The 25,900-nt window shown below is 35.3% G+C and overlaps 1 protein-coding gene across 4 annotated transcripts in view; it reads left to right on the top strand.

Annotated features, from left to right (window-relative positions):
• Window positions 1-25,900, top strand: part of LOC150104326 (protein TANC2-like) — a 360,557-nt gene that overhangs the window by 158,540 nt on the left and 176,117 nt on the right. For 3 of the 4 annotated variants that reach the window (XM_090396296.1, XM_090396297.1, XM_090396295.1), the window contains exon 4: window positions 23,922-24,113. The exons of the other annotated variant lie outside the window; for it this stretch is intronic. In XM_090396296.1, coding sequence (XP_090252422.1) covers window positions 23,922-24,113 — 192 coding nt within the window. The remainder of the gene's footprint in view (window positions 1-23,921; window positions 24,114-25,900) is intronic. 4 annotated transcript variants of the gene reach the window in all.

Below are 25,900 nucleotides of genomic sequence, written 5' to 3'. Positions count from 1 at the left end.
AATGTTTATAATGGTCCATTTTCTTTCTTCCTTCAATTTTAGCCAATTCTGACTTCCCAACACGTAATGAGGTTCGAGAGCTGGAGACACTGTTCTTAAAGCGTTTCTTATTTTTATTCCTCAATAATAAGATCATTAAGATTTTGCTGATATAATAAGAGGGAAATAAGTTCAAACAAATTGAAGGCAGCAATGTATTTAAAACTTTCTTGCACATGAAAAAAATAGGTAATTTAACATTTGTGATCGTGAGACAATTGGAGTCTCGGCCTTATTTCATTTATCTTCTCACGCGTCACTGACAAATGTATAAGGGAGAAAAAAGAAGAAGAAAGCATATTCTGTAAGTAAAAATTTAATTCTTTTCCCCTTTATCCTTTTTTTTTTTTTTACCTCCGACGCTTAGGAAGGTGTCTTTTCCATCTTCACCATAAAGAGAAAAAATAAAACTCATCTCCGCAGATTAAGTACTGCTACAATTAAGAGTATTTAAACGCAACTGGGGGGGTATATACACACACACACACACACGTGTGTGTGTGTGTGTGTGTGTGTGTGTGTGTGTGTGTGTGTGTGTGTATATCGGATTTGTAGAAAGAATGAAAGAAGATCACTGACCTGATATACAGAGGAAATTGGACAGAAAGGAGCAATGTCTTGTTATACTTTAGCACGAGCAGACAAGCTAAATGACAAAGAGGCATCTAATAGACAGCCATAGAGAAAACCAAAAAATGCAGGAGAAAGAACAAAGGAAGAGAAGAGTCCTGTTAACATGGCTAGATCTAAATGCAGGAGAAAGACCACACGATGAGAGTTTATTCAGGAGTCCTGTTAACCTAGCTAGATCTGATAAAACATCTTCGAAGTGCCCTAGTAGCGCAATTGGAAGAACAGTGGGACATTATACCCTTCGATTGGAAAATACCAAAGGTCGATTCTTGACGCGACGAGAGAAATCTTGATATAGCCTTTTCCAAATGAAGAATTTTCAGATTCTTCTTTTTTCAAATTTTTCATCATGAGTTAGTCGATCTCATACAGAGGTAGCAGGTTTTTTTCTTCGAAACGCGGTTTTTCATCCCTTACAGGCAAATCGGCCATAGGAATACGCGCAATTTACAGACAGAAAGTACTCTTGTTGTTGTTTTTGCTGTTGTTAGTGGGCGTTGCGTGTAATTGGAGAATTAATAGCGGAGACAATGAATTAAGTAGCGGAGTAGAGTAGAGTGTACCCCCCCTGCGATGAGTCGTACGCTTTGGAGATGTCATGTAACAATAATAATAAAATGTTAAGAGCACAACCCAGGTTTCTCTAGACTTACAAATCAGAATCCTTATAAATTTGTATTTATGGAAGTTTCCACAAAAAAGATATTGTCTCCACTGCAGACAGTCGGAGATTACATTTCAGCCAGTAGATGAAGCAATGGTATAATTTTAATGTGAATCTATACACAAAAGGTTGTTAACCTATAGTACATTATGATATTAGTATAGTGTGTGGGTTTTAAGTGATATATAATCCGAAAATCTTGTTCTCTAGAAGCCAAACGTAGAACTTTCTTCCACTCCAGTCATGCAATAAGCGGAGCAGTATTCTTACCCCAGGAGATGAAATTCATCATGTCCTAAAGACATTCATAAACAGCCATGCTCACAGTGGGATTGAAATCCCTAGTCTTCTGATTTGAAGTCTGGTTTGCTGTCCATGGAGCTAACCAGGTCCGCAGGAATTGAGTACTTGCATATTGAACAGCATTTGTGATATGATAAGTTTAGAAAAATGTAGAGAATGAGTACGCAGCTGTCTAGCAGATGTTCACAGAATAAAACAATGCCGTTCACACTCATCACTACCAATTTTAAAAAATCACTTTCTCGGTCATGTAGTTCTATAATATTCCAGTACTCCTCTCTTTCTTTTAACTCAGTTAAAACTTTAAGTCTCTTGAAGACGAAGACTTTTTATCAATCTCTCATATATTTTCATCCACTGCGTTCGTTTTTCTCTTTCTAACCTTTTGAAGATGAAGGGATGGTAGCATATACATGTTCTTTTCAGCTACAGGCTTTCAGCTTAAGATGAATTAGTTGATCTATCTCATGGGGATGGTATGAATTTTTCGGAATGGTTTTCTTTCCGAAAATCTTGTTCTCTAGAAGCCAAACGTAGAACTTTTGGAATGGTTTTCTTTCCGGTAGTGTTATTTATTTATTTTGTTTTAATCACTAAACCAGCAAATCAGTCGAGCACGCGCATGCAGTTCAAGAGACATGCTGTGCAAACCTAATGTTTTTAGTTCCTTTGACGTAACAGTTGAGCAGCTTTTCCTAAACGAACCTTTTGCATTTTCTCCATAATAATAATCCTCAGTGAATAAATCAATCCCAAGTAAATAAATAAAGTATACTTTTAAATTATTTTTGGGTCTAATCCTATATCTTTTACATCACTCATGTATGTAATATGACAAAGATTAGTGCATTTCTTAATTATTTTTTTTAATGATAAAATAAAACGTATATAATCGTGCAATTAAATTTCTGTACTCATTAGAACGATGAAGAATGCATTGAAACCAGTGAAGTGAAAACCACTGACAAAAAGAATTTAGACTTAAAAATAGTTAATTGACTCGATGCTAAATTAAGTGATCGCATCGTACTCTCCTACCACATCGATATAATGAATTTTTTCAATGTACGTATCCATTGCTAACTTCTGGGATACCCATTCCACATCACATTGCTAGTCTCGTACCACCATAGCACAGACTACATATAAATGAAGTAATGAAATACAAAAATCTTTTATACGTTCATTCACTCTTATGACGAATAGCTATTGTCCGATAGCTGAAAGAACTCGGCGTGAAAGTAGCACCACCTGTTTCGTTCCCAGCTAGCTGAGTTTACTTTTTTTCCTCTCCTCCTATCGTGAATGTGGTTTCTCAGACACGTCATGCCTTTGGCATTTGCTGTCTGCCTACTAAAGAAAGGTTGACTTGTGAACTTGAAGAAAAGGGAGTCGTCTGTATTCGAACGGGAGAATAAAAAACCACGTGATCGCACAACATCTTCAGAGATTAGGGACATTAAATTTCTCACATCTGATTGTATTATAAACTCAATAGTCTATTTTGCTATATGTCGCGTCCTAGATTAAAGATCCTCCCAATTTATATATTCTTTGAATTAATACGCATATTCAGCAATCATGCATTTGTTTTTCGTCTTGGTGTAGATTAACACAAAATTTTGGGATATTTAAGCTAATATTAATTTTTACCAGAATGTATTTCTGAAGGTTAACGAATCAAGACAGTGTGATTACACGCCATCCTGATTTTTTTATAATAATATTTGAGGGCTTATTAAAGCATTTGTAGTGTTCGATGTTCTTTCTGTTTGCAGTATTAATCGTAGTTATTACTTATTTTGAATACTCAATATTTTTAATAGTTCGGTAATGTGCTGTCGTTATAACCAGGCTAGTATTGGAGTGTGATATTTATGAAGTAAATGTAGGAAAGTAGCAACATTTCCTTTGGAGTGATCTTTTAAACCTTACCGAGTTTTTTTCCCAATAGTCTTCCTGTCACCTTTTAATTAAAGATTTTTAGCAGTGTTGTGAGGATATTCAACCAGCTATTTAAAATAAATAAATAAATAAATAATATAAAAATCAATGGGTTCGAATTCTCTTCTCATCTTCTGATCCTCGTATTGAGTTAATGAGTGCTGTACGTTCCAGTCTCTTAGGTATGCTAATCAATGCCGAAGAAATGTAACTGAATTAACTACTTAGTAAGTATTCATTTAATAGGCGCTACTATGTTCGTCCTTCTATCCCAGGGATTCAGAGAAAATAAAGATGTAAACACTGCATATGCAATAACTGTCATTCACCACAAAAAAAAAAAAAAAGAGAAAGTTATTAGTTATTCAGCACTGTTCCATGCATGATTGCATTGTTAGTGTGATAGGCTAATCACTAAAGGTGGCTTAAGATGGTTAGGACAGAACATAATTTCTGCAGATTCCAATATCTTTCGTTCGGTCTGTTAATAACATCGATGTTATTACTTTAAAATCTCTGAGGCGGTTCTCCTTAGATTGCGATGTGCGTGTGTAAACAAACATTAGCCTCTATGAAATTAATTCTTATGGGGATGAATTAATTTATATGCATAGTAAATATTATTCTTTGCGTTTTTCATGGATGCGTACTTGTTAGAGAGAAGGTAATTTATAAGATGTGAAAAGGGATCGAGATGTACATACTGTTGAATTATGTAGTGTATAATGCCTTAAAAATGCAAGTATTAATCTCCGTAATATTTGTATTAATTATGAGTGTAATCTGAATCTTTTGTTAATATATTCAATTTTTGGTTCATCGAATGAGCTTTCGGGGTATATTGTGAAATGTAAATTGCCGCATGCGGCCGTGAGCCAAGTTCTAACGAGATAAATTGCAATGAGGTAGTTATAATATGCTGGCATTGTAATGCTCATAGGAATGTGCTACTTCATGAGCCGTCTCATCACGCTATTTTCTATGCAATTTTTATCATATAGAATGCTTCACAATTAACTAGAATATGGAAACATAATCAACGCTTAAGCTGTTCTACTTTATAATCTGAACAATGTTTATTAGTAATATCATTTTCATCATGCAGTTAATGCTTTGCAAAAGCATTACACATGATAGATGTAGTTGGAGGGGGGGGGAGTAATGATTACCTAATGGAAAACGCATAGAACTTTATATCATAAACTGGGTCAATTCTTAAGGGGATGGGATTCTCTTACATCTCGAAAATATGTTTTTCATAATTTTGCTTATTATTATTATTATTATTTTCAGATGTACTTAACTGACATCTTTTTTGGATATAATACATGTAGGCTGAATACTTTTACTTTGCAAACAGTATATATATATATATATATATATATATATATATATATATACTTTTTTTTTTCTTTCTTTCTTTCTTTTTTTTTTTTTTTTTTTCTGGGTTACACAGAAGTTCGTCAGGTATGCTGTTGACATTTCCTGGGATAAAAACAAATATTTAGCATTGAACAAATTATTCTACATCAATAATTTCGAATTATAGTACACTGGGTAGAGATAGTTTGTACCTACATATTTTTTATCAAGTGGATTCTGTCATTGCTCTTCAGGTGGTAAGAAGATGACTTCAACCCCATAACTTGATGTGATAAAAATCCTAGCTTGAGTTAACGGCACTCAGAGGACATCAAAGTTGGCTTTCACCATTACTGTAATCACAATTTATCGATCTAGGTCAAATCATATAAAATGATCCACCCCATAACGTTACAGCTTCATCAAACTTCTTAGGTTTACTGTGCTTCTCAAAAGTATCCTGTTGTATACTCTGCATTCACTTGTGTTTATCTGCAGATTTCTTTTAAGTTATCTCTATAGTTCGATACTGTAGAGGTAATTTTTATGGATTTAAGCATGCTAGAAAAATTGTTGTAGCAGATCCAGTAAGATAAGTAAATGTGAACTCAAAAAATCTGTCATTTCCTTTATTATCTATACATATACGACTGAATTTGTAAAAAGATGCAAAATTTCCAGCTGGATATATCAACAGATTTTGGTTCAGACATATAATCCAAGGTTGAGAGAATAAAATAAATTCTAACAGTCCTACCAGATAATCACATCATTAGCCCCATTCTTGCTGGAATGAGCGTTTAGTCCCACATTTTACTTAAAAATCTCGATGTTTATTCAAGATTTGCTTCACGAACAAATGTCACAAAGCCATGCAAGAAAATTTCAGCACATATTCAGTGGCTCAAGTCAAAAACTCCACCTTCCTTCTTTAGCTTACCCTATGTCTCATAACAATTGGTTGGGGGAACATAATCAAATCGAAAGGAGACTTGGTAAGGTCCAAATGCTTGCCTCCTCAAATGGCAGTCGAACCCTTTTGTATCCTCACCTCTGTTGAGCAGGTAAAACTTCATGCCTTCCTTGTTTCCATCTCTCTCTCTCTCTCTCTCACACACACACTTGATGGTAAAATGATAATATCTCTTAAAGATAAGACAGGCCTCTTCTCATCAGACTTTACAGCTTAAGATCACCAAGCCAAATGTCTTTCTCTACCATAAACCACTCACAGCATGACTTCCATACCAGATCATTATCCGAAAAATACTGAATAGCATCGATACTCTGTCCCTGGTCCACATGGCATTCCTGCAGTTGTACCAAGAGCTTCTTCGCTTCTCTTCCAAGAATGCATGGCCACATAATGAAGATTTCACGCCAGAAAGTGATAACAGAAAACACAAGCTCCTTGTTTACTCCAAGAAAGTATTTCTGCTCCACTACATTTTAAACTACATCTTAAGAAATATTTTGCAAAAACATTGGGCATAACGTAAATTGGAATCCCACTACGTATACAGTCGTGTCTTCATGGACTAAAATGGAATGGAAAACGCTAACCTATTACATAGATCCATATATAAACATGAACGTTTATATAAAGAAGGTACTGAAGTCTTACGTCATAGAAATAATTCTTAATCGGAACGACTGTCTCACTATCCCAAAAGTTTGGGAAATTGTTATCCTCAATTGTGTTAATTAGCTGATATATTTTAATTAAATTTAATTAATTTTAATATCAGCCTAATAGTTTAAATCCACGAACACGTGACTGTATACTCAGAGGGATTCCAATTTAAGCATGCGCACTGCATACTACTGTTTTTATGAATTCGATTCCTTTTGTTGTTCGATAGTTGTACTGACGATGTCTTATGATACATAAGACCAAATATTTACATAATAAAAAGTTATTTACTGTAACATACGTGTTATTCTATAGTTATATTTTAGTAATGTAATAACGAAATGTGTGTTGTTATCATGAAAAGCTAGTTGACCCCTATCAACACCTTTATCCAGACTCGACCTTCGAAAGCATTTTGAATAAACCAGGATTAACATGATTAATTTATTCCCGAATTATCATGTTACAAATACTTTAGGACATCTGGAGTTCGTCTTTTTATTTTTTTATTTTTATTTTTTTTTAATTTGATCCACGAAAGGTCACAAGTCTTATAGTATATCAGTGCTGTACCGTGTGTGTCTGGCAAGAGAATTATAAGAAAGGAGAAATTTATTTAGTTTTTTTTTTTTTTTTCTGCACAACTGATGGTTGTCATCTTGGAGACTGCTCCAAAGAACAGAGATAGATGGAGTGAAAGTGTACGCAGAGAAGTTGGTCTGGTGAGTTTCAACTTGGACTGTAAAAGGCTGTTGGTTAGAATCGAGCAATCGTAGAGAGGATTTCCGTGCACCATCCTAAATATGTCAGCAGTATTTGATGGTTGGGCGGATTTGTGATTATCAGAGTTAGCAACTGTAGAGATGTGAAATGGTGTTTTGTGCGAAAATTGCACCACGTTTTTTTTATGGTTGCAGAAGCTATAGTTGAAATGTGTTTCTGCTAGGAAAGGCTGGAGATAAAGGTTAGTCCAAAAAGGTAAAGCTGATCGAGTTTGGATATCTGGTTATTACTGAAAGTTAGGGAGATGTATGTGAGCTCCTTCTTGCTAGAGATCAGATGGAACTGAATTTTGAAGACATTGAAGTTTACAATATTGTCCTCGCCCCAATGAGATATACTAGGATCGGAGTTCAGGATATTGATAATTGTGGATTTTGAGGGTTCTAACTTATCAATATGTCTGTATTTTTAGAACAATTTCACCTACTGAGGTTAGTATAGCATATTAGCTCTGAATGGACCAACGTTTAGATAAACCGGTAGATTGCTCTATAAATCACTTGCAATTTAATTGAATAATTATTAAAGATTAGGGTATAATTTGACAAAACACGTCACAGATAAGTAATGGCACCTGTGCGAAGGAAAATGGCGGCCAGTAATGAAGGTTCGCCATCGTTATCAAAGAACGGTAGCATAAAAGAAATGAGTCAGTGTACTAGCTGTGAAATGTACGCTTTGCGGAGTGCGGTCGGAGTGTGGTTAAATGATGATAAAGGATTGAATGTGTGTAGAAAATGTAGGGAGAATGCGGAATTGAAGTGTATTTCGGATCGTGAGTGTGATATTTTTGTCAACCTTCAGAATGAAGGAAACAGGGATATGACAAGAAACGGCAAGGTTGTACATGAAAATTGTGAGAGTGTGAATGTAGAAAGTGTGAATGATAGTATAAATGGTTTCTCAGAGAACAAAAAAGATGAGATAGATGCATTGAGTGAGATCGCGTTGTTGAATAGTGCGATAGAAAGAGCAAAACAGCAGCTAGAGTGCATGAACAAAAGTAGACTGAATGAACCAACCAATAATAAAAGGTATGACAGGAAAAATAGACGTATGAATGTGAACATGAACAAAATGAAGGATAGAGTGCTGTATGGAGACTCGTTAGTACGAGGTGTGTTAGTAGAGGATTTGACAAAATCGTACAAACCTGGTGCGACCATAAAGGACGTAACTGCGTCTATTAGAGAGCAAAAGGAAAGGGTGAAAGAAATGATTGTTGTGGCAGGTACGAATGATTTGAAAGGAGATAAAATGGAAATGATAGAAGACCTGAATGAATTGTTTGAGGTAGCAAAAGAAAAGAGTGAGAGAGTTAGAATGATTAGTCTTTTGCCACGGTATGACAGTGAAATGTTTAAAAGGAGGGCTATAATTGCAAATGACTTTATGCGTGGGTTATGTATGACGAGTGGTGTGGAATTTGTGGATGTGTGGAGTGAGTTTGATGGGCGAAAGGATCTATATAAGATGGATGGCTTGCATTTGAATGGTTACGGTGTAAGAAGACTTGAGAAAGTGTTGCTGAATGTAGTGGATGTGCAAATTCAGGGAAACTAGATTTATTAAGAGGGGGGAGTAGTCATACAGTCCTTAGGGAGGCAGTTGAATGTATGAATGAATATAATATGCCCGAGCAAATAAGGACAACAAATCTGAGTGGGATAGTTAATATAAGGCATCAAGGTAGGGTTGGGGCTAATGGGGGTCTTAAATTCATGTACACTAATACTAGGAGTATTAGGAACAAGAAGGAAGAGTTTTTGGCCATGGTTGGCACTTCCAGACCACAGGTTATAGGTATTAGTGAAACATGGCTGACTGTAGATGATATAACTAGTGGGATTGATTGTGATGGGTATAGTGTGTTCAGGAATGACAGAGAGAATAAAATGGGGGGAGGAGTATTGTTGATGATAGCTGATGAGCTCCAGCCAAGGAGAATAGAAGTTGAATTGCAGGATAGAGAAAAGAGCACATTTGAGGCCATTTGGTGTGAGATTGTGGCTAGCAGAACTAAATATACAATTGGGTGCTGCTATAGACCAGGTGATGGAAAAGATGGTGGTGACAGTATGCACAAGCAAATAGAAGAAATGGGTGGAAGGAGGGTGATTATTATGGGAGATTTCAACTATGGTCGCATTGATTGGAGTGAGGAGAGGACCCACGGGAGGAAGGAACTGGATTTTATGCGGTTATTAAGGGATAACTATCTGCGACAGCATGTAATGGAAAATACTAGGGGTCAGAGAGTGCTTGACCTAGTAATTACATCTGAGGATTTGGCTGTAACAAATATGACCACATTGCCACCAATCGGTGAGAGTGATCATAGGGTCTTAACTTGGGAGGTGGCTAAAGGTGTAGAATTTTCAATTAAGACAGGGTACATGTGGAATTATCGGGCTGGAAAGTATGACAAGCTTAGGAGTTTGATTGGTTCAGTGCCATGGCATGTACAACTGCAAGGACTAGAAGTTGATAGTGCATGGGAGGTAGTTAAGAAGTGCTTGCATGAAGCAATGGCTGACTGTATACCTAGAGTCCGAATAATAAATCAAGTAGGGGTTAAATGGATGAATAACACCATTAAGCTTGAGTTGCAAAAAAAAGAAACAACTATGGAGGGAATTTAAGGAGAAGGGTGACCGGCAGGCACATGAATGGTATAAAGCACAGGCCAGAAGGGTGACGAGTGTGGTAAGAAAAGCAAAAAAGGATTACGAAAGAACATTGGCCATGCAGGCTAAAGAGAATCCTAAACAGTTTTTTAGATATGTAGCAAGTAAAAGGAAAAATGTACATGGCAGATTGATTTTAAAGAATGCCGATGGTAGGGAGGTAACTGAATCAGTTGAGATAGTTGAGTTACTGAGTGAGCACTTTGCAAAAGTATATCATCCAGGTGGTGACATTGCAGAAACGAATAAACCAGTAGATTATACGGGAATTGTGGTTAATGAAGTGGAGGTGAGTAGTCTATTGCATAACCTCAATGTCAATACATCTGTGGGATTGGATGGTATACCAGCTCGTGTTGTACGAGAAGCAGCTAAAGAATTGTCAGTACCCTTGACCATTTTGTTTAATTTGAGTCTCGGGTCTGGGTTAGTCCCGAGCGGGTGGAAAGAGGGGAAAATAGTTCCACTGCATAAAGGTGGTTCCAAGACTGCTGTAGTAAATTACCGACCGATTAGCATATCAGGAATCATTGTCAAGGTCTTAGAGAAAATAGTCAAGAGGAAAATACAAGATTGGATAGAAGAAAATGGGATACTGTATCGGGGACAGCATGGTTTTGTGAAGGGTAGGTCATGCCTCAGTAACTTGCTCACGTATTATAACACAGTGACGGCTGAACTGGATAAGGGTAATGGGTTTACGGTGATTCTACTGGACCTTGCCAAGGCCTTTGACAGGATTCCACATGGAATTCTAATCAGTAAATTGCAGCATATGGGAATGGACATAGGGTTGGTGAGATGGATAGGAGGGTGGTTGACGGAGAGATATCAGAGAGTGGTTTACTCGGGAGTAGAGTCCACAAGACGGCCTGTGACTAGTGGTGTGCCACAAGGATCTGTTCTTGGACCACTGCTGTTTAATTTGTTCATAAATGATATAGGAAATGATCTGAGAGGAACAGTTCATTTGTTTGCGGATGATGCGAAGTTGGGTAGGGCAATAGTGAATGCAGATGACGTCAAAATTTTGCAGGATGATTTGGATAGATTGGAGGTCTGGGCTAAGGAGAATGGATGTCAGTTTAATGTGGCAAAATGTAAGGTTATGCATTTTGGGGTGAAAAGATTGGCGGCAGTTTACTGCATTGGTGGAACCGTGCTCCAGGAAATTGATGAGGCACAAGATTTAGGAGTGTTGGTAGATAAGGAATTGAAATTTAGGGGACACATTGCAAAAGTGACCAAAACAGCTCATCAAATCACTTGGTTGCTGAAGAATACGATGACAAGCAGAGACAAGCAGGTTATTGTTCCTCTGTATCGAGTCTTGATAAGACCCCATCTAGACTACTGTGCTCAGATTTGGTCACCTAGGTTTCTTCTTGATGGGGAGGAGGTGGAGAGGATCCAGAGGCGAGTGACCAAGATGATAGCAGGTCTGTGGAATGAACCGTATGAGAACAGGTTGAGGATTTGTGGGTTGCAAAAATTGGTTGATAGGCGGAGGAGGGGAGATATGATTGAGACATTCAAATTACTGAAGGGTTTCTATAAAATTAATTCAGAAGATATTTTTGAGAACAGGGCTGGTTTTGGGAGGACTAGGGGACATCCATGGAAACTGGGCAAAAGTGTGGTTAGTAAAGGTGTTAGAGCTGGGTTCTTTACTTTTAGAGTAGTGAATGAGTGGAATGCGCTCCCTGAGTCTGTGGTGGATGCTGTGACAATGAATGAGTTTGAGGCGAGGTATGATAGATACTGTATGAATGTCAAATAGTTGTGATGAATATGATTTGGGGCCTCCCTCGATGAGTCCAATGACTCCCTGGAGTTGCCCGTAATAATAGTAATAATATTTCTTATGCAATTTCAGTTCTCCATAAAGCATTCTACGTACTAATGTAAACGATGTTTACATTAGTACGTAAACTAAGTGCCTCGGTTTTAAGTGAAATATCTCTAACTGCATTCGGGTTAACATATTGTGTCCGGTTGGAAGATATTTACCTCTTAGCTCTTTATAAGCTAAACAGTCGCACAGATAATGACTAGGCTCATATTTATCAGTCACCTGGCCTTTCACAATTTCAGTAGCGGAAGGTTAACCTGATAAGGGGAAATGTTTTTGCCAGTTCATAAATCATATATTTATATTAATTTTAGAAGATGAGTATAAAAATAACTATAATAGTTCTCCACAGGACTGAAATGTATCTAGAGCTGCATAGAAGCTAAAATTTCTGTTCAAGGATAATGACAGAATTCGTACTCCATTCTATAAAAATACTCGGAAAAATTCCATCTTCTTTTACAAATTTAAATAATGCTACTTATTTATTTATTTATTTATTATTTTTTTGTCACAAAAAGTAATGTCTCATGTGTTTGTGTGCCATTTGTTTCCTTTAGTGTAAGACAGAGTATAAGCCCTTGACGGCCTAGTTTTATGACCTGTTTCAAAGAAATAGCAAACAACCCTATATATGGGAAACGGATCACTAAACAAAAAGAAAGTATGGAGATGCGCAGCAAAACTAGACATGGTTAAAGATGTTTAGGCAAGCTTCATCAGACACTGTGAATGGAAGTGAGCCAAAGCAATCCGCTTTTAATGTCTCCCAGAGAAGATGAGTGGCTGTAGTAATATGCTTTGCTGCTAGCATAAAAGATATAATTGGAAAACCTTCAGCAAAAAAAAATGCTCATCATTATGAGATAACTGAGAAAAATTAACCATCACTGAGCCGTGACAACTAACTTGTTTTGGTTGATATATATATATATATATATATATATAAGATGAATTTTTTTGAAAATAAAGTTTATAAAATAAATTAAATGCAGGTCTATCCAAGTCAAGGACACGCATGTCATTCTTTTCTTTGTGCTAGACACCTCAAATCCGATTTTCATTTTTCTGAAGAGCAAATCATAAAAGTAATTGATGATGTTAAGATAATACAGTACTGCATATAATTAAATATTTATAAGCTACTTTGAATAGCAAGCAACTTTTGGATATTTGTTTAAATTACTTTAGTTACATCTATCTATTTACTTAACCCTGTATCCAATGCATATAAGTATTTTTATGGAAGCCTGAATTTCTTGTAATAAGAGCATGAGTTGCATGGTAGTTAGTGTTTCGATTGTTATTATTAGTATTAGTAGTAGTAATGATCATAGCAGAAGTAGTAGTAGTGGAGTTTTTGAATATTTGCATGTATTCACACATACGCAGAGCCAGTCCTAGGAGCGTACATCTCCTTTGCGCAGTCACAAGAACAATGCAGCATTTGGAGTTCAGATGGTTCACATTCGGTTTAGTCTCGAGTATGATGAAACTTCCATAACAACTTTTCAACTGGAAGTGAGATAACCGGTAGATGAAGTCTTCACGTGGTTAACAATACTGTGCGTTCAAATCCTGCTACAAAACAATTTATATCATAATGACACTAATTTTCAAGTCTCATACATGTCATTTCTCTTAGGATTTCGAAGAGAATTGTTATCTATGCATTTAACTATACATTATGCAAACGGCTAAATGTCCTGCTTAAATTTAGTTGTGAACTTGTTAACCACTCAAGAATGGATATTAGTAAATACATACTGAAACATACAGGTCTACTACCCGTGAACCAGAGCAGACAGACAACAAGAAAAACTTGCGCTGTTTCACATGTTCAAGTTTTTCTTGCACATGTGCAAGATCGCGAATAACTTCTTTGCTAATAACATCCCGAATAACTTCTTTACTAAGGTAGCAAGCGTTTGTCTTCAATGTATGAAAGGAATCGAAAAAGATAATAAATTATTAGCAGCAGGATTCGATACTATGATAGTATCGAATCCTGTTGCTTCGATGCTTATTCGATACTATCATAGTATCGAATCCTGCTGCTAATAATTTATTATCTTTTTTTCGATTCCTTTCATACATTGAAGACAAACTCTTGCTACCTTAGCAAAGAAGTTATTCGGGATATAGTAATTTTGAATAAGTGTATGCATATGTAGATCACTTTGTTAACACCTAATCAGTCTGTAACTACAATAACTACAACGCCCTTTTAATTGTCAATTGGTTTGAATCCTGCCTAGGACGAGAAGATACGTTATAAAAGAATACGTTATAAACCTATAGTACATTTGTACCGTGGATGGGCTAACTAAGAAAATTTTCCCCATTTTTATGAATTATATATATATATATATATATATATATATATTGTAATCTTATGTATTATTTCTTTTTAATAGTCCGGAAACCGAGGCCTGTGTAGCTTGCGTCCTCTGTGCTTGGCAGCTCAAAGTTAGACTTAAGTTCAAGTCTAGTCGCCGACTGGAGGAAATTTTCTAAGCCTTTCTTCGACCGGTTCCTTAGTTAGTCGATCTCTGGCACAGACACTCGGGTTTTTATCGACCGTTCTACCCACATTATTTCAGACAGTAACATATCTTGTTAGGGTTAGGAACCAAGAGATGGCAGCACTTGTTTGCCAGCCTCTTCATCGATGGCTGCTATAATTAGTGATAGACATGGGCCAGCTATCTCTGATTGGCTACCGGTGGAGATCGAACTGCCCACTCAGTCTCCAAAAAGCTAGATATGGTATAAAGGCCTCGCCTACTCCCTATAAGGGAATAAAAAGGCATTAGCTGATTTTTTTTTTTTTTTAGTCCTGAACCTTGCTTTAGAGACCAAACATGGAACTTTTTCAAGCCACTTCAGGCGTCTAATAAGTGGGAAGGTGGTCTCACACTGGGCAATGAAATTTATCTCCGCCTGAAGACCATCACAAACATCCATGTCCAAGGAGGGATTCGAACACTCGACCTGTTTGTTGAAGAGCAGGTACGCTAACCGCTTGATATTTATTATAGAAGGTTTTCAGGAATAGTTAAGCTACGTTAAAGGCCACGGATATGGTGAAAGAAAAAACTGAACCCTATCGGCCTTGAACGAGTTTTGCCCTTTCCCTTGACTACTACTATCGGATGTGTTTATTCTATTATACTAGTCTCACGTACAAAATATATGTATAAACGTTTAACTGCAATGCTACAAATTGCCTTCATGTACTGATTACACCACCAATATTTTGCTACTCTTCTGTTTGAGCAGAAAATGTGAAATCTAGATAGACTTGACGCTACTTTTCTAGTTTGCTCTTGCTCAAAAACGCTAGATTTGACGGATGTCATTGAGTATAGTATATTGATGGCGAAAATTGACAGTGATATTGTAAATCGCCAACTATGCAAACATTGTGAGTTCATGATTTCATAACTATCCTCTGTATTTGAAATAATTTTCGTGATGTGCCAGAGTTTTTTTATTCTAGTCAAACTGCGAGATGAAATAAAAAGTCGCAGTCGTTGTTCCATTCATTTATCAAGAAGAAAATAGAGTTTGATATTCTTTTTTGATTATTGAACTGAGTAACATTGATCAATAATTTTTCAGTCAAAGAGATGACCACAATGGAGAAAAGTGAGTTTAGCTGGAAAAAAAGTCAAGAGGGTTCGAATTACACCGAAGCCCAAATGTTTATGAATATTGTTCTTGTAAATGATTTTCATCATCTTGCATATATCATCGTCCTGGAGTGGGTTTAGAAACACACACACACACCTGATCTCTAGAGCTGGATTTCGGGATTACCACAATGATCAGGAGAATACTGATGTTATCAGTAGTTTCATAAATATATTTTTCACGTATCAGTATCATCTCCCTTATCAGTGTTAATTTCTTATTGCAAATAGCGGATCCATGTCCGGTCTTCATATTGCTAACAATGAGCAAATGTTATGAGGAAAGTTAGTCTGCTATTTGTGAACATTCACGTCTTAAGGTGAAAGGTTAAATCCCTTTAAAATAACCTCGACATTATGAACGGATACGAATGTCTCGAGACAATGAAACCTCACCCAGATGTGATGACGAGAGATTCGTTTTTATTCACAGAGACTTTGATGAATTTTCCAATTATTTTAGCTCACGGTATTAATGATTGATAACATAAGTCTGCGTTGATGTAATAGTCTGTTTAAAAACTGAGAGAGAATGTAATGCCTTTCCATACATAACGAGCAACCTGTAACTGTTGGATGACAGTAACTGTATCAGGCATAAATGGACTTAACTGAGCTTATTAAATCGTCTAATTTGAAATGAAACACGTTGATATAAAAACAAAACAAGAAAATGGAATTAAATTTATTCACGGACTTGAGGTATAATTACGAAGCAATTGCAGCTATAAACTGAAACACCAGTATGATGTAAATATCAAAGAAATATGAAATAAGCCAATAAAACAAGAATCGTAATTTTTTTTTTTTCAGAAATGAATAAATATTTTAGATGAAATTAATATTAACGAACGTACCTTTCGGACTAGCAATAACGCTATGCAAGAATAAACAGCGATTATTCACGTCAGCTAAATAAAAAAGTTACAATGAAATGTTGATATTAAAGATCCTTCGTTTTATAGCTAAATATAATGAAACTTAACAAGTTTCGTATTTTAGCAGAAAGTTTCTGCTAAAATAAGTATTACAAACCTACTGATATAGTAGGCTTGTAATACTTTACAAACTGCCAGTATTTATACAATTCTTAATAAGTTCATAAAATGATGTGCTATTGTTATTATTATTATTGTTATTGTTATGCAATAAATAAATATTTTAAAATTTTCTACAAAGTATTAGCAATTAAAAAAGAGAAATTAGATAAAACATAATTTAATACGCGATGGTCTTGCTTCCAATACCTCTTACATTATAGCAGAGTTCGAAAACAAATACCATCAGAATGACATGCACTGCTGTCCATGAGAGGTCTTTGCTCTTATTCTACTGGAGTAATACACACCTGCATGTTAAAATTTTTATAATCCGCTAGAATTTTTAGAGTACTTCACTCTGCATTTCTTGAAACTCCGAGCTGATACAAATTCCATTATTCATCATGCTATCAAATTCTGATGGCGAATCAATTACTAATCCAGCACGAACAATATCGAACATCGAATAACAAATTCTTCAATGTGGGATTTGAAAACAAGTCGCATGTTACTGCAGTTTATCGTATTACTACAAATCCATTATTATTCTAATATTGATTTTATTTTATTTATTTGCTATTAATTTTTTATCCGTGCTTTCACAGTAGGCTGCAAACCAAAATAAGTTCGTAATTATCAGTGTGATTTTGAACGCATTAGTCACAAATGACTGATTTTCAATTCTTTTTAACTGGAAAATTGCTAAAATCATGTTGTTTCTGTTTCTCCCTGTACCTCTGGACATGCTTCATGCATGGAATGAAAGTCATTTAATATTCTAAGAATATCTCACAGAGTGTTACTCATGAATGAGAAATATTTAACTATGTGTAAAACTAAAGGTGATAACCTCTTTACCACGAATAGTTTTTGAGTAGTAACGATTTATTAATGATTTCGTTATTAGTTATATATCATTCGATGTATTTTTTGATATCCTGTTGCTTTGTATGTAGTTTAGCTCATATTAGTCCCCTGGATGCGACAGAACTACATTATCCCAAATGGATGGACGGATGAAAAGACTGGATTTTCCATAGTACAGAATTAACATGTTGTAAAAGAAATAATGTTCTGACTTACTATTAATTATTAGTTTTTTTTTTTTTTTTTTTGTCATGTGGGATTTAATACGACGGTTCTAGTAGTTAGTGTAGGAATGGCATTCCAGAAGAGTTTTTTTTTATTTTTTATTTGTTTGTTTTATTGATACTTTGGTCACATTTTTAATGAGAATCTCACATATAAAAGGTTGTATACTTGTAGTACACTGGTAATATATGACAGTGGTAATAAAACCATGGGCAGGCTAAGATCCCGATATCAATTCAGAAATCCTGTTCGAGAACACCAAACACACAACGTTTTAAGCCACTTCAAGCCTCCAATAATTAGGAATAGTCTCTTTCAATGCAATAACACCATGTCACACTGGAAGTTCTTTTGCGATGTGAATCGAGAAAATTATGGGAAAATCTTTATTGGTTTTCCCCTCCCATGTGCAAGTTAGACCATTGGACCAATAACGGTGCACATATGGCTACACATTAACGGAAATTATATTTAGTGGTGTTAAAGGTGTGATCGACAATAAAATGGGACCAGATCGTTACTGGAGCGTGTTTGTTCGTTTTAGGTTTCTTTAAAATATAGTGCTGTCCCAATATCACTGCTTTTGATTTAATAAATACCGAAGAAAAATATTCAATATACATTTATGATATTAAATATATAAAAAAAAACGTAAAATGTATATTTACATTAAACTAATAAGGATACAATGAAGATAAAACTCACTGAGTAGATATTAACATTCCGGCAAATGATAATGCGAATTATGATAGGAATAATTCTTCAATATGCATAACATAATAAATCAAGGTGCATGAAATAATAAACCACTTTACATTATTATTTTTAAATAAGTGCTAATGCAAGAAAATATTCGATGTTTTTTTGGTAACCAGCTATTTATTTTGCCCATAAAGATGAGAAAAATTACAATGTCTACTCCATTATATTGGCTATTAATTTAGTTACAAACCACTGACGTTTTGATTTTTGCAAATAAGTCTCTGCATGCTCATCAGATAATCACCATGGCCACATGACTGACAATTACGCAATATAAAAATGATATCTGCGATACCTCTTCTGCAAGCAAATACCCAAATTCACGGTAAGCTTGTTAGTCTGCAGGTTGGATATGTATTGAGCAGGAAACATTACAAGAGTTTCTGTTCGGTATAGTACAGTGTAGTGCATTCCCAAATAGATTAGACCAGAATGATAATCGACGCTTAGGAAAACTTTAGTAAAATACATTAAGCAACATCTGACATTTTTTCTCTGCTCGACATAAATTGTGGATCCGTGTTTTCCCTTTGCATACTGAAAATGCATCATGCTCCCCATCTCTGTTTTTCCATATCCCTAGTTGGTGTCGTTTAGTTTGATTACCACGTGCAGGCCTTTTCTAACTACTGCAAGAACCACTACCACATTTAAGAACATTTCCACAAAATCTCTTGTATCTTACTTTCTATCCAAAAAGTATTTAATCGTGAGAAAAATATCAAGAATTTATTTAAATACAGATTACAACGCAATTATTTTGATAATGTTTCATTTTTTTTTATTAAATGTGAAGAAACAATAAAATGTCAATAAAATGTTTCTGATATGGTTGTTTTAACATTCATGTTAGAGGAAAAATCAAGTAGTATTCTTAAAATGCTTCAATAAAATTCACATATGAAAAATTCTCTTTTATTTTGTCCTTTTACGTTTCATATAACTGCAACTTAACTTATGATACGTAAGATGTAACTTTTCTCACAGTGCGTTTTAATTGATGTCCGTTTCTTCCTTTATATCTTATATCGTGAATGTATGATAATAGTACGGCATTTCAAGAATCATATCCTTATAGTTGATCTCTGAGGACGATATCCAGATCTTCAAAAGAGTTCACGTATCCCTTTTCAGACTGACATTTATAAACAGCTCTTCCTGGCACAGATACATCACATTTCTCTTTTGAACCGCTACTCACTTTATACGAATCCCAATTCTGTTTTCATATTTGGTGTGTCTCACGAAATTCCTCCCTCAAATGTATTACCTCTGATCAGAAAAGGGAAGTTCTGCTCACGGTCGCCGAACAGTTATGTCTTTTACTGATGCAAACGGATTGGATATTTTATTCAGTGAGATATATTGTGTAGTGAAGTGTTTATTTCAAATGTTTAGGTTAGATGGTACCAAACAATAAAACTGAGACACAGAAAGTTATTGCAGTGTTTTATAATAAACGGCCAATATCGGAAAAAACTAAATTAATTATGTTAAATATTATTATTAATCCAGAAACTGCTTTTAATAAAACGCTTGATGGAAAAATTTCTACAATGTTTATAATGTTGAGATAGGCAACATGGAAAATCTTAATAAGCTTGTTCTAATGACGTAAAGTTAAAATCCTTTACGTGAATATATTTCAGAAAATGAATTTCAGAGTAGTAAAAGTTCTCACAGTTTTTCAAGAAGTGAAAATTTGAATAAACTGAAGGTCACAAACAATGTTTGTGAAATTCAGTTTATTCAAACAGTTTAGATATTTGCTCGTTTATATTCATCGTTTCTCGATTTATATATCCTATTATTAAATTTTCTGTCATTTTTATAGCGATCTCTTAAAAATGTTGGCCTGCTCTGGGTCACAGTTTGAACACAGCCGTAGTGAGTGGCGATGCTCCCATGAAAAGATGTTTGCTTCCTCCCCATTACTGCGCTCTACGAGCCGAAATGCAAAACTTTTACTGAAGTTGCTGTTAGTTAGCGTATCTTTTGAAAGTGTAGCGTAAGACCGAGAACACTAATTTAACTCTCGAAATCACCTCCTAACAATCTATCAACAAACGGACTGCGGCATATGCGAGAGAGCACGAGATGATCACCGTGTCACGCCGGTGAAATTGTTTCCTTCGATCGAAAGAGGCTGCCTGCTCGTAGGTAAAGGCGTTGGAGAATAACAAATATAGTTTTTGCATGAGTGTGTTGTTTCCAGAGATGCACGCAAAGGCGTTCGTTGATGATTCTAGTTCAACCTTCCCAGTAGGCCAGTCTATCTTGGACGAGCACACGGTGTATGCGATGTAGTATTAAAAAGGTGGCTGTTTTGCTTTACGCGATGGCATCAAGGTGTTTGGCTCTTTCTACTACGCAAGTAACATTAGACATACTAAGGAGTTACCTTTGCCAACCACAGAAAATAATATATTCTGATAGGAATTGTGTACAGAAAGTCGTATTTTTCTTTAAAATATTTTGTCTTCAGAATTTCTCCTAGGAAACTGCGTATATAAATTACCGATGCCTTGAAACATATAATGGAGTTTACAAATGTGCACAGAATTTTTACGAAACTATGAACTATAGAAAGGATCTTCAAATGGGTAAGGTTTTTGGCTTTATCTGAAGAAGTTACGCTTGTAAAAGTATAGAAAAATAGTAATTAAGACTAAATAGCATCGTAAACTAATTTAATTTGATCTGGATGTTTTTCAATACAGGTTGGGCTACTGCATTCCATTCAACTTGTTTAAAAATTGACATGAATGGAATTTGATGTATTGATTTCAATATTTTGGACAGTGATTACCGAGAAGTCAGGAGTACTCTTAGATATTAATGGCACTAAGTTGAGAATATTTTATATTCATTGAGATTGAACAACCGAGATATATTAATAGTTAGAAATTATACGACATAAAGATTAATATATGTCTGTAGTAATTACACCATTTAATAGAACAATATAAAATCCGCATTATTTCAGAGATCGTCTCAAAGCTAACGACAGAAAAATCATGTGAGTTACAGACCTTACCAATTTTAGCAATAACAGTCAAGACTTTTGAAATTTGGCAAGGGCATTGAGCAAAATGAGTGCCGATTGGTAAAAGTCCTGCCCGCTCTAGTGGAGCGCTGGGCTACACATATGAAAGGGATTGCCCAAAACAGATTTATGCTAATAACGTTGTGATATTTTCTTCAAGGGGTGAAGATTTCAGAACATAGTTTCAAATTAAAAGCTTTCAACAAAATCTAAGTATAGGCTAAAATTAAACTAAAATAATGATGCACATCATTCATAAAGAAGACTAACATTGCATGAGTAGGGATGATTATTATTTTATTTTATTTTAATTAATTAATTAATATATTTATTGCACCCAGTTCTTTCCTCTTCTTCAAAATGTAAACTATGAAAAATAGCAGTCGCAGTTATTGTTTACTACACTGTTCTTTAAACTATATAATAGAGAGAGAGAGAGAGAGAAGGTAAAATTATTTAAATTTATGTTTAAAACGGCATCTGTGATAGCTTTCAATCAGTGGTGCCTTACAATTGCAAGCCATTTCTGGCAGCCACAGCCTGCGCCATTTCCGGTGGTGCAATTACATGCAAGAGCAGAATCTTTAATATTTTAACCAAAATAAAGCGTAATCGTTTATTTTTCGAATGAATTCTTTATTTTACCTTTCATTAATGAAATCTTTCGCCTTTATTTTACCCTTTATTGATGAATTTTTGGGCCTCACCTGTATAACGTATGTCGCAGTATTTGCCCTTCGATCAGAAAGACCTAGGTTCGATTTCAGTCTATAATGCGAGGAACATTGGAAAAATGCAAGTTAGCTGTCTCTTATAGGTATAACAAAATTTACCCCCTAAAGCTCTGGATTTTCATCACACAGTACAGACAGCGCAGACAACCAGCCAGACGAAAACTCAGCAAACGCAGCATACTGACCTGCTTTCTTAGTCCATAATTCAACCAGGCCATTTCTTATAATTCATGCTAGTTTACACATCTAACTAGATTTTGAATCTGATGGCAGACTTGTTTATGAGTGTCTGGCTGAGCATTTTATTTTTTCGTATGAATTTTTAAGGATTAAATTATTCGGAAATGCATCTCTAGAAATACAACCTGGTACTTTCATAAGCCATTTCAGGAATCAAATATGTAAGGTAGTTGTCTCACTTACAACTAATAATAATTATCTGATTTTTGTTAGGATACCCACAAGTTGGAATTTATTTCCGACCTACAAAAATATTTACCAATGAGTTTCCTTCATTTCCTATAAAAAGCAAGTAAGTTTTTTATTTCCCTCAGCAACTAATTTATATGATTCATTCCGGTCATTGACTAATTCACGATTTTCTGGAGTGAAGGTTCCAATCTCAGTTCTGTATATATTTGTTTACCCTTTTAAAAACAACAACAAATAATAAAACATCAGATGTTGAACTGCATACAACAGTCGTTGATTTTGATGCGTTTCAATCGAATTGACCGAAATGTTTTTCGACATCTGCAGAGATTTCTTTCCTCGTGGCTGTCAGGTGACTATAATTCAGAGATGAAAATATTTTCATGAATATTTTCTCTCTCTTTCTCTCTCTCTCCATATTTTCAAAATAGGATATCATTCTGGAGTGGAGCGAAGGGGGTGTAATTTTTACAAATAACAGGAAGAATGAAATAACACCAGTTCGTTTCTACTCACAATGGAGTAATTTTTATATGGATTTTCCAAATGAAGGAACGTTAACTGGTCTCACAGAGGTAGCAGGGTTTTCCCTCCTGGAAAAGAGAGTTGTTCGTTTCGCATATCAGCAAAGCACACCCACAGAAAATATACAGTGAAGTGGGTAGTAATACGTGGATCGTGAAGCGCAGAAGGTAGATCGTGTAGTGTAGTATAATGTAGAGTAGGACTGGTTCTCGCGTTTAATCCTAAGACTCCATTCAGGTGTCATGTAATAATATAAAAATAATGTTTTCGAAAGCATTTTAAGAACATTTTATTCTTAACTTAGAAGACGTTGACATCCTCCAATTATTCTTTATTTCTTGCACTTTTGTTTTGCCCTTTAACAAAATTTGAAGTTAGTGACTGACAGTTTGAAAAGTACTCCCTTTATTTGAAATGCTTGCTTTCCTGGAATAAGTCCTCTTTGACTAACAAAGATTGCGTCTCATTAAGTATCCATAATCTTAAACAGATTTAAAAGTTCTACTCAGAGAGAGCAATTAATAAGGCAAAAATTATTTATAATTTGGTGTTGTGATATTCAGTTAAAGCTTTGATTAGCAACCCAAATGGACACGTTCATTAAATCAGCGGATCGATAACCAGATTTTATTCTGAAATGTAAATATTATAGACAACAAAAAATATCCCTCCTTATTTCCTGATATTTCTTCCAGATGCTGAACAAGTTCAACAATCTATTGAGCAGTGCCGACGTCCAAGTCCGGATCAGAATGTAATAAACAACCCTTTATCCACGCGACCTCGGTTGAAAACCAACGGTCACTTTACAACATTCATGCAAGCTCGGGATGGTAGCCGAAGTTCACCCGAGAGACCGACCCCTCGAGAACCATTCTCATATAAGAGTGAGTATAGTTTTAGAAATTTTCCAGATACCCGTGAAAAGGTGAGTGAGGAACACTAATGGTATACAGCAAGGATCGGCAAGCAGTTCATCGCGATCGACCTATACTAATTATTAGTCGAAGTAGAAAAATATAATAATTCATTTATTTTTGACGCTCGTCTTTGTTCATAATTGTTTACTGCGAACAGAGTTAGCTGACCAATTTGCAATTTTGTCTTCATTACTTTGCAACGCACGACACTGACACTGTAAGAGAGACACGCCATTTATTTCTAATTGTCTTGAAACTAAGTACTGTAAAAGTTTATTCTAGAAAAATGGTTGCCGATCCCTGGTATACAGTGTATAAATGATCATTTAACGCTGAAACACAAAGTTAACTGTCTTGAGGGGTCTGGTCGTGCATGTGAATACTGCAAACAAGATTAGAAGTTCATGCTCATGATTGCAAAATTCCAGTGATATTACACGCATAAGAATAACTAGAAACAATGATTTATCTATACAATTTAAGCATTGTTAAGGATTTCAGTAACTTGTAAATTTTGACGGGATAAAAGCACATTTGGTATTATTTTCTATCTTCTCCAGACAGCTTTCCGATAAGCGCTATTTAGATTTTTTTTTCAGAAAAAAAAATTTATAAAACGGCTGGCTTTTCTATGCTATAACAGATACTTAACGCCGTCTGAGAAACCGCTCTCTCTCTCTCTGGCATAGCAGGAAGAATAACGGGACATGCACCCTTCGTTTGGTAAACACCTCAATTCGATTCTTATTATGAGAGGAATTTTTTCTTCTTTTCTCAACTGAAATGAGTTAGTTGATCTCCTACAGAGGTAGCGTGGTCTTTCCCTCCCGAAATCTTCGTTTTCAGTTTCTCCAAATCCTCCAGATTACACAGGTAATTAACAGAAAGAATCGCTGTTAGTTTGGCAGAAGGTATATCGTTTAGTAGCGTGGTGCTGTGTATCCTCAAACTCCATTGAGGTTTCGTGCAATAAATAATAAAGTATATTAATTTGTTACACTTAATTGTATGACTTTTAAAAAATGTACGAAAATGTAAGGAAGAATTTTGGAACACACTTTGTAATTAAATTAATCATTCATTAGGATGAAATATGTTAGCTCTGGTATGGAGAGCAGTCAGTTACATATGAGGTAGCAAACTATTGATCATATCCAGTAATTGTAATACCTAGTGACAAGCTATTACATCCAGATTGCTAATACAGCCTGGATATAACAGATGTAACGGTAGGGTCAGCTAAGGGAGTGAGTCAAATGCATTATATATATGAATTCTGTGCGTTCTTCTGGCTGGTTTGACTACATTGCGAGAGTCAAAAACCCTAGTTTCTAGAGGAACTCCTCATGAGTACAGTTAATTTACCTTCAGTTTGAAAAGTCCTTAAGGTTTTTCCCATTATAAACACGATTCCATCCAACGTCTTTATTGAAATGGCTTGGAAAAGGTTCATGTTTCCACTGTAGGATAGGATTTCTTGATTATCTGATCGGTAGAAGAATCACGGTACCAATATGATATACGCTTTTAAGATTTTATGAATTGATTACAATTTAAAACAAAATGTTCCACTGATCCTAGGCATGCATAAAAAGACTCGTTTCCCAATAGCAGTTTTGCAAAACTAGAGCAGTTCTGAGGGGTGTATGTTGTAAAACTTTAAGAACCAAATAGATCTGTTAGAACTTTTCTTGATGAAAATGCATTCGAAATGGATTCCAAATTATGGATGGGTATGATATATAATGCAAATG

The sequence above is a fragment of the Typopeltis vanoorti genome, chromosome 8 (genome assembly GCF_054136105.1).
Source record: "Typopeltis vanoorti isolate ZY-2024b chromosome 8, IOZ_Tvanoo_1.0, whole genome shotgun sequence".
NCBI classification, from domain to species: domain Eukaryota; kingdom Metazoa; phylum Arthropoda; class Arachnida; order Uropygi; family Thelyphonidae; genus Typopeltis; species Typopeltis vanoorti.
This window is presented reverse-complemented; position numbering and strand designations above follow the sequence as displayed.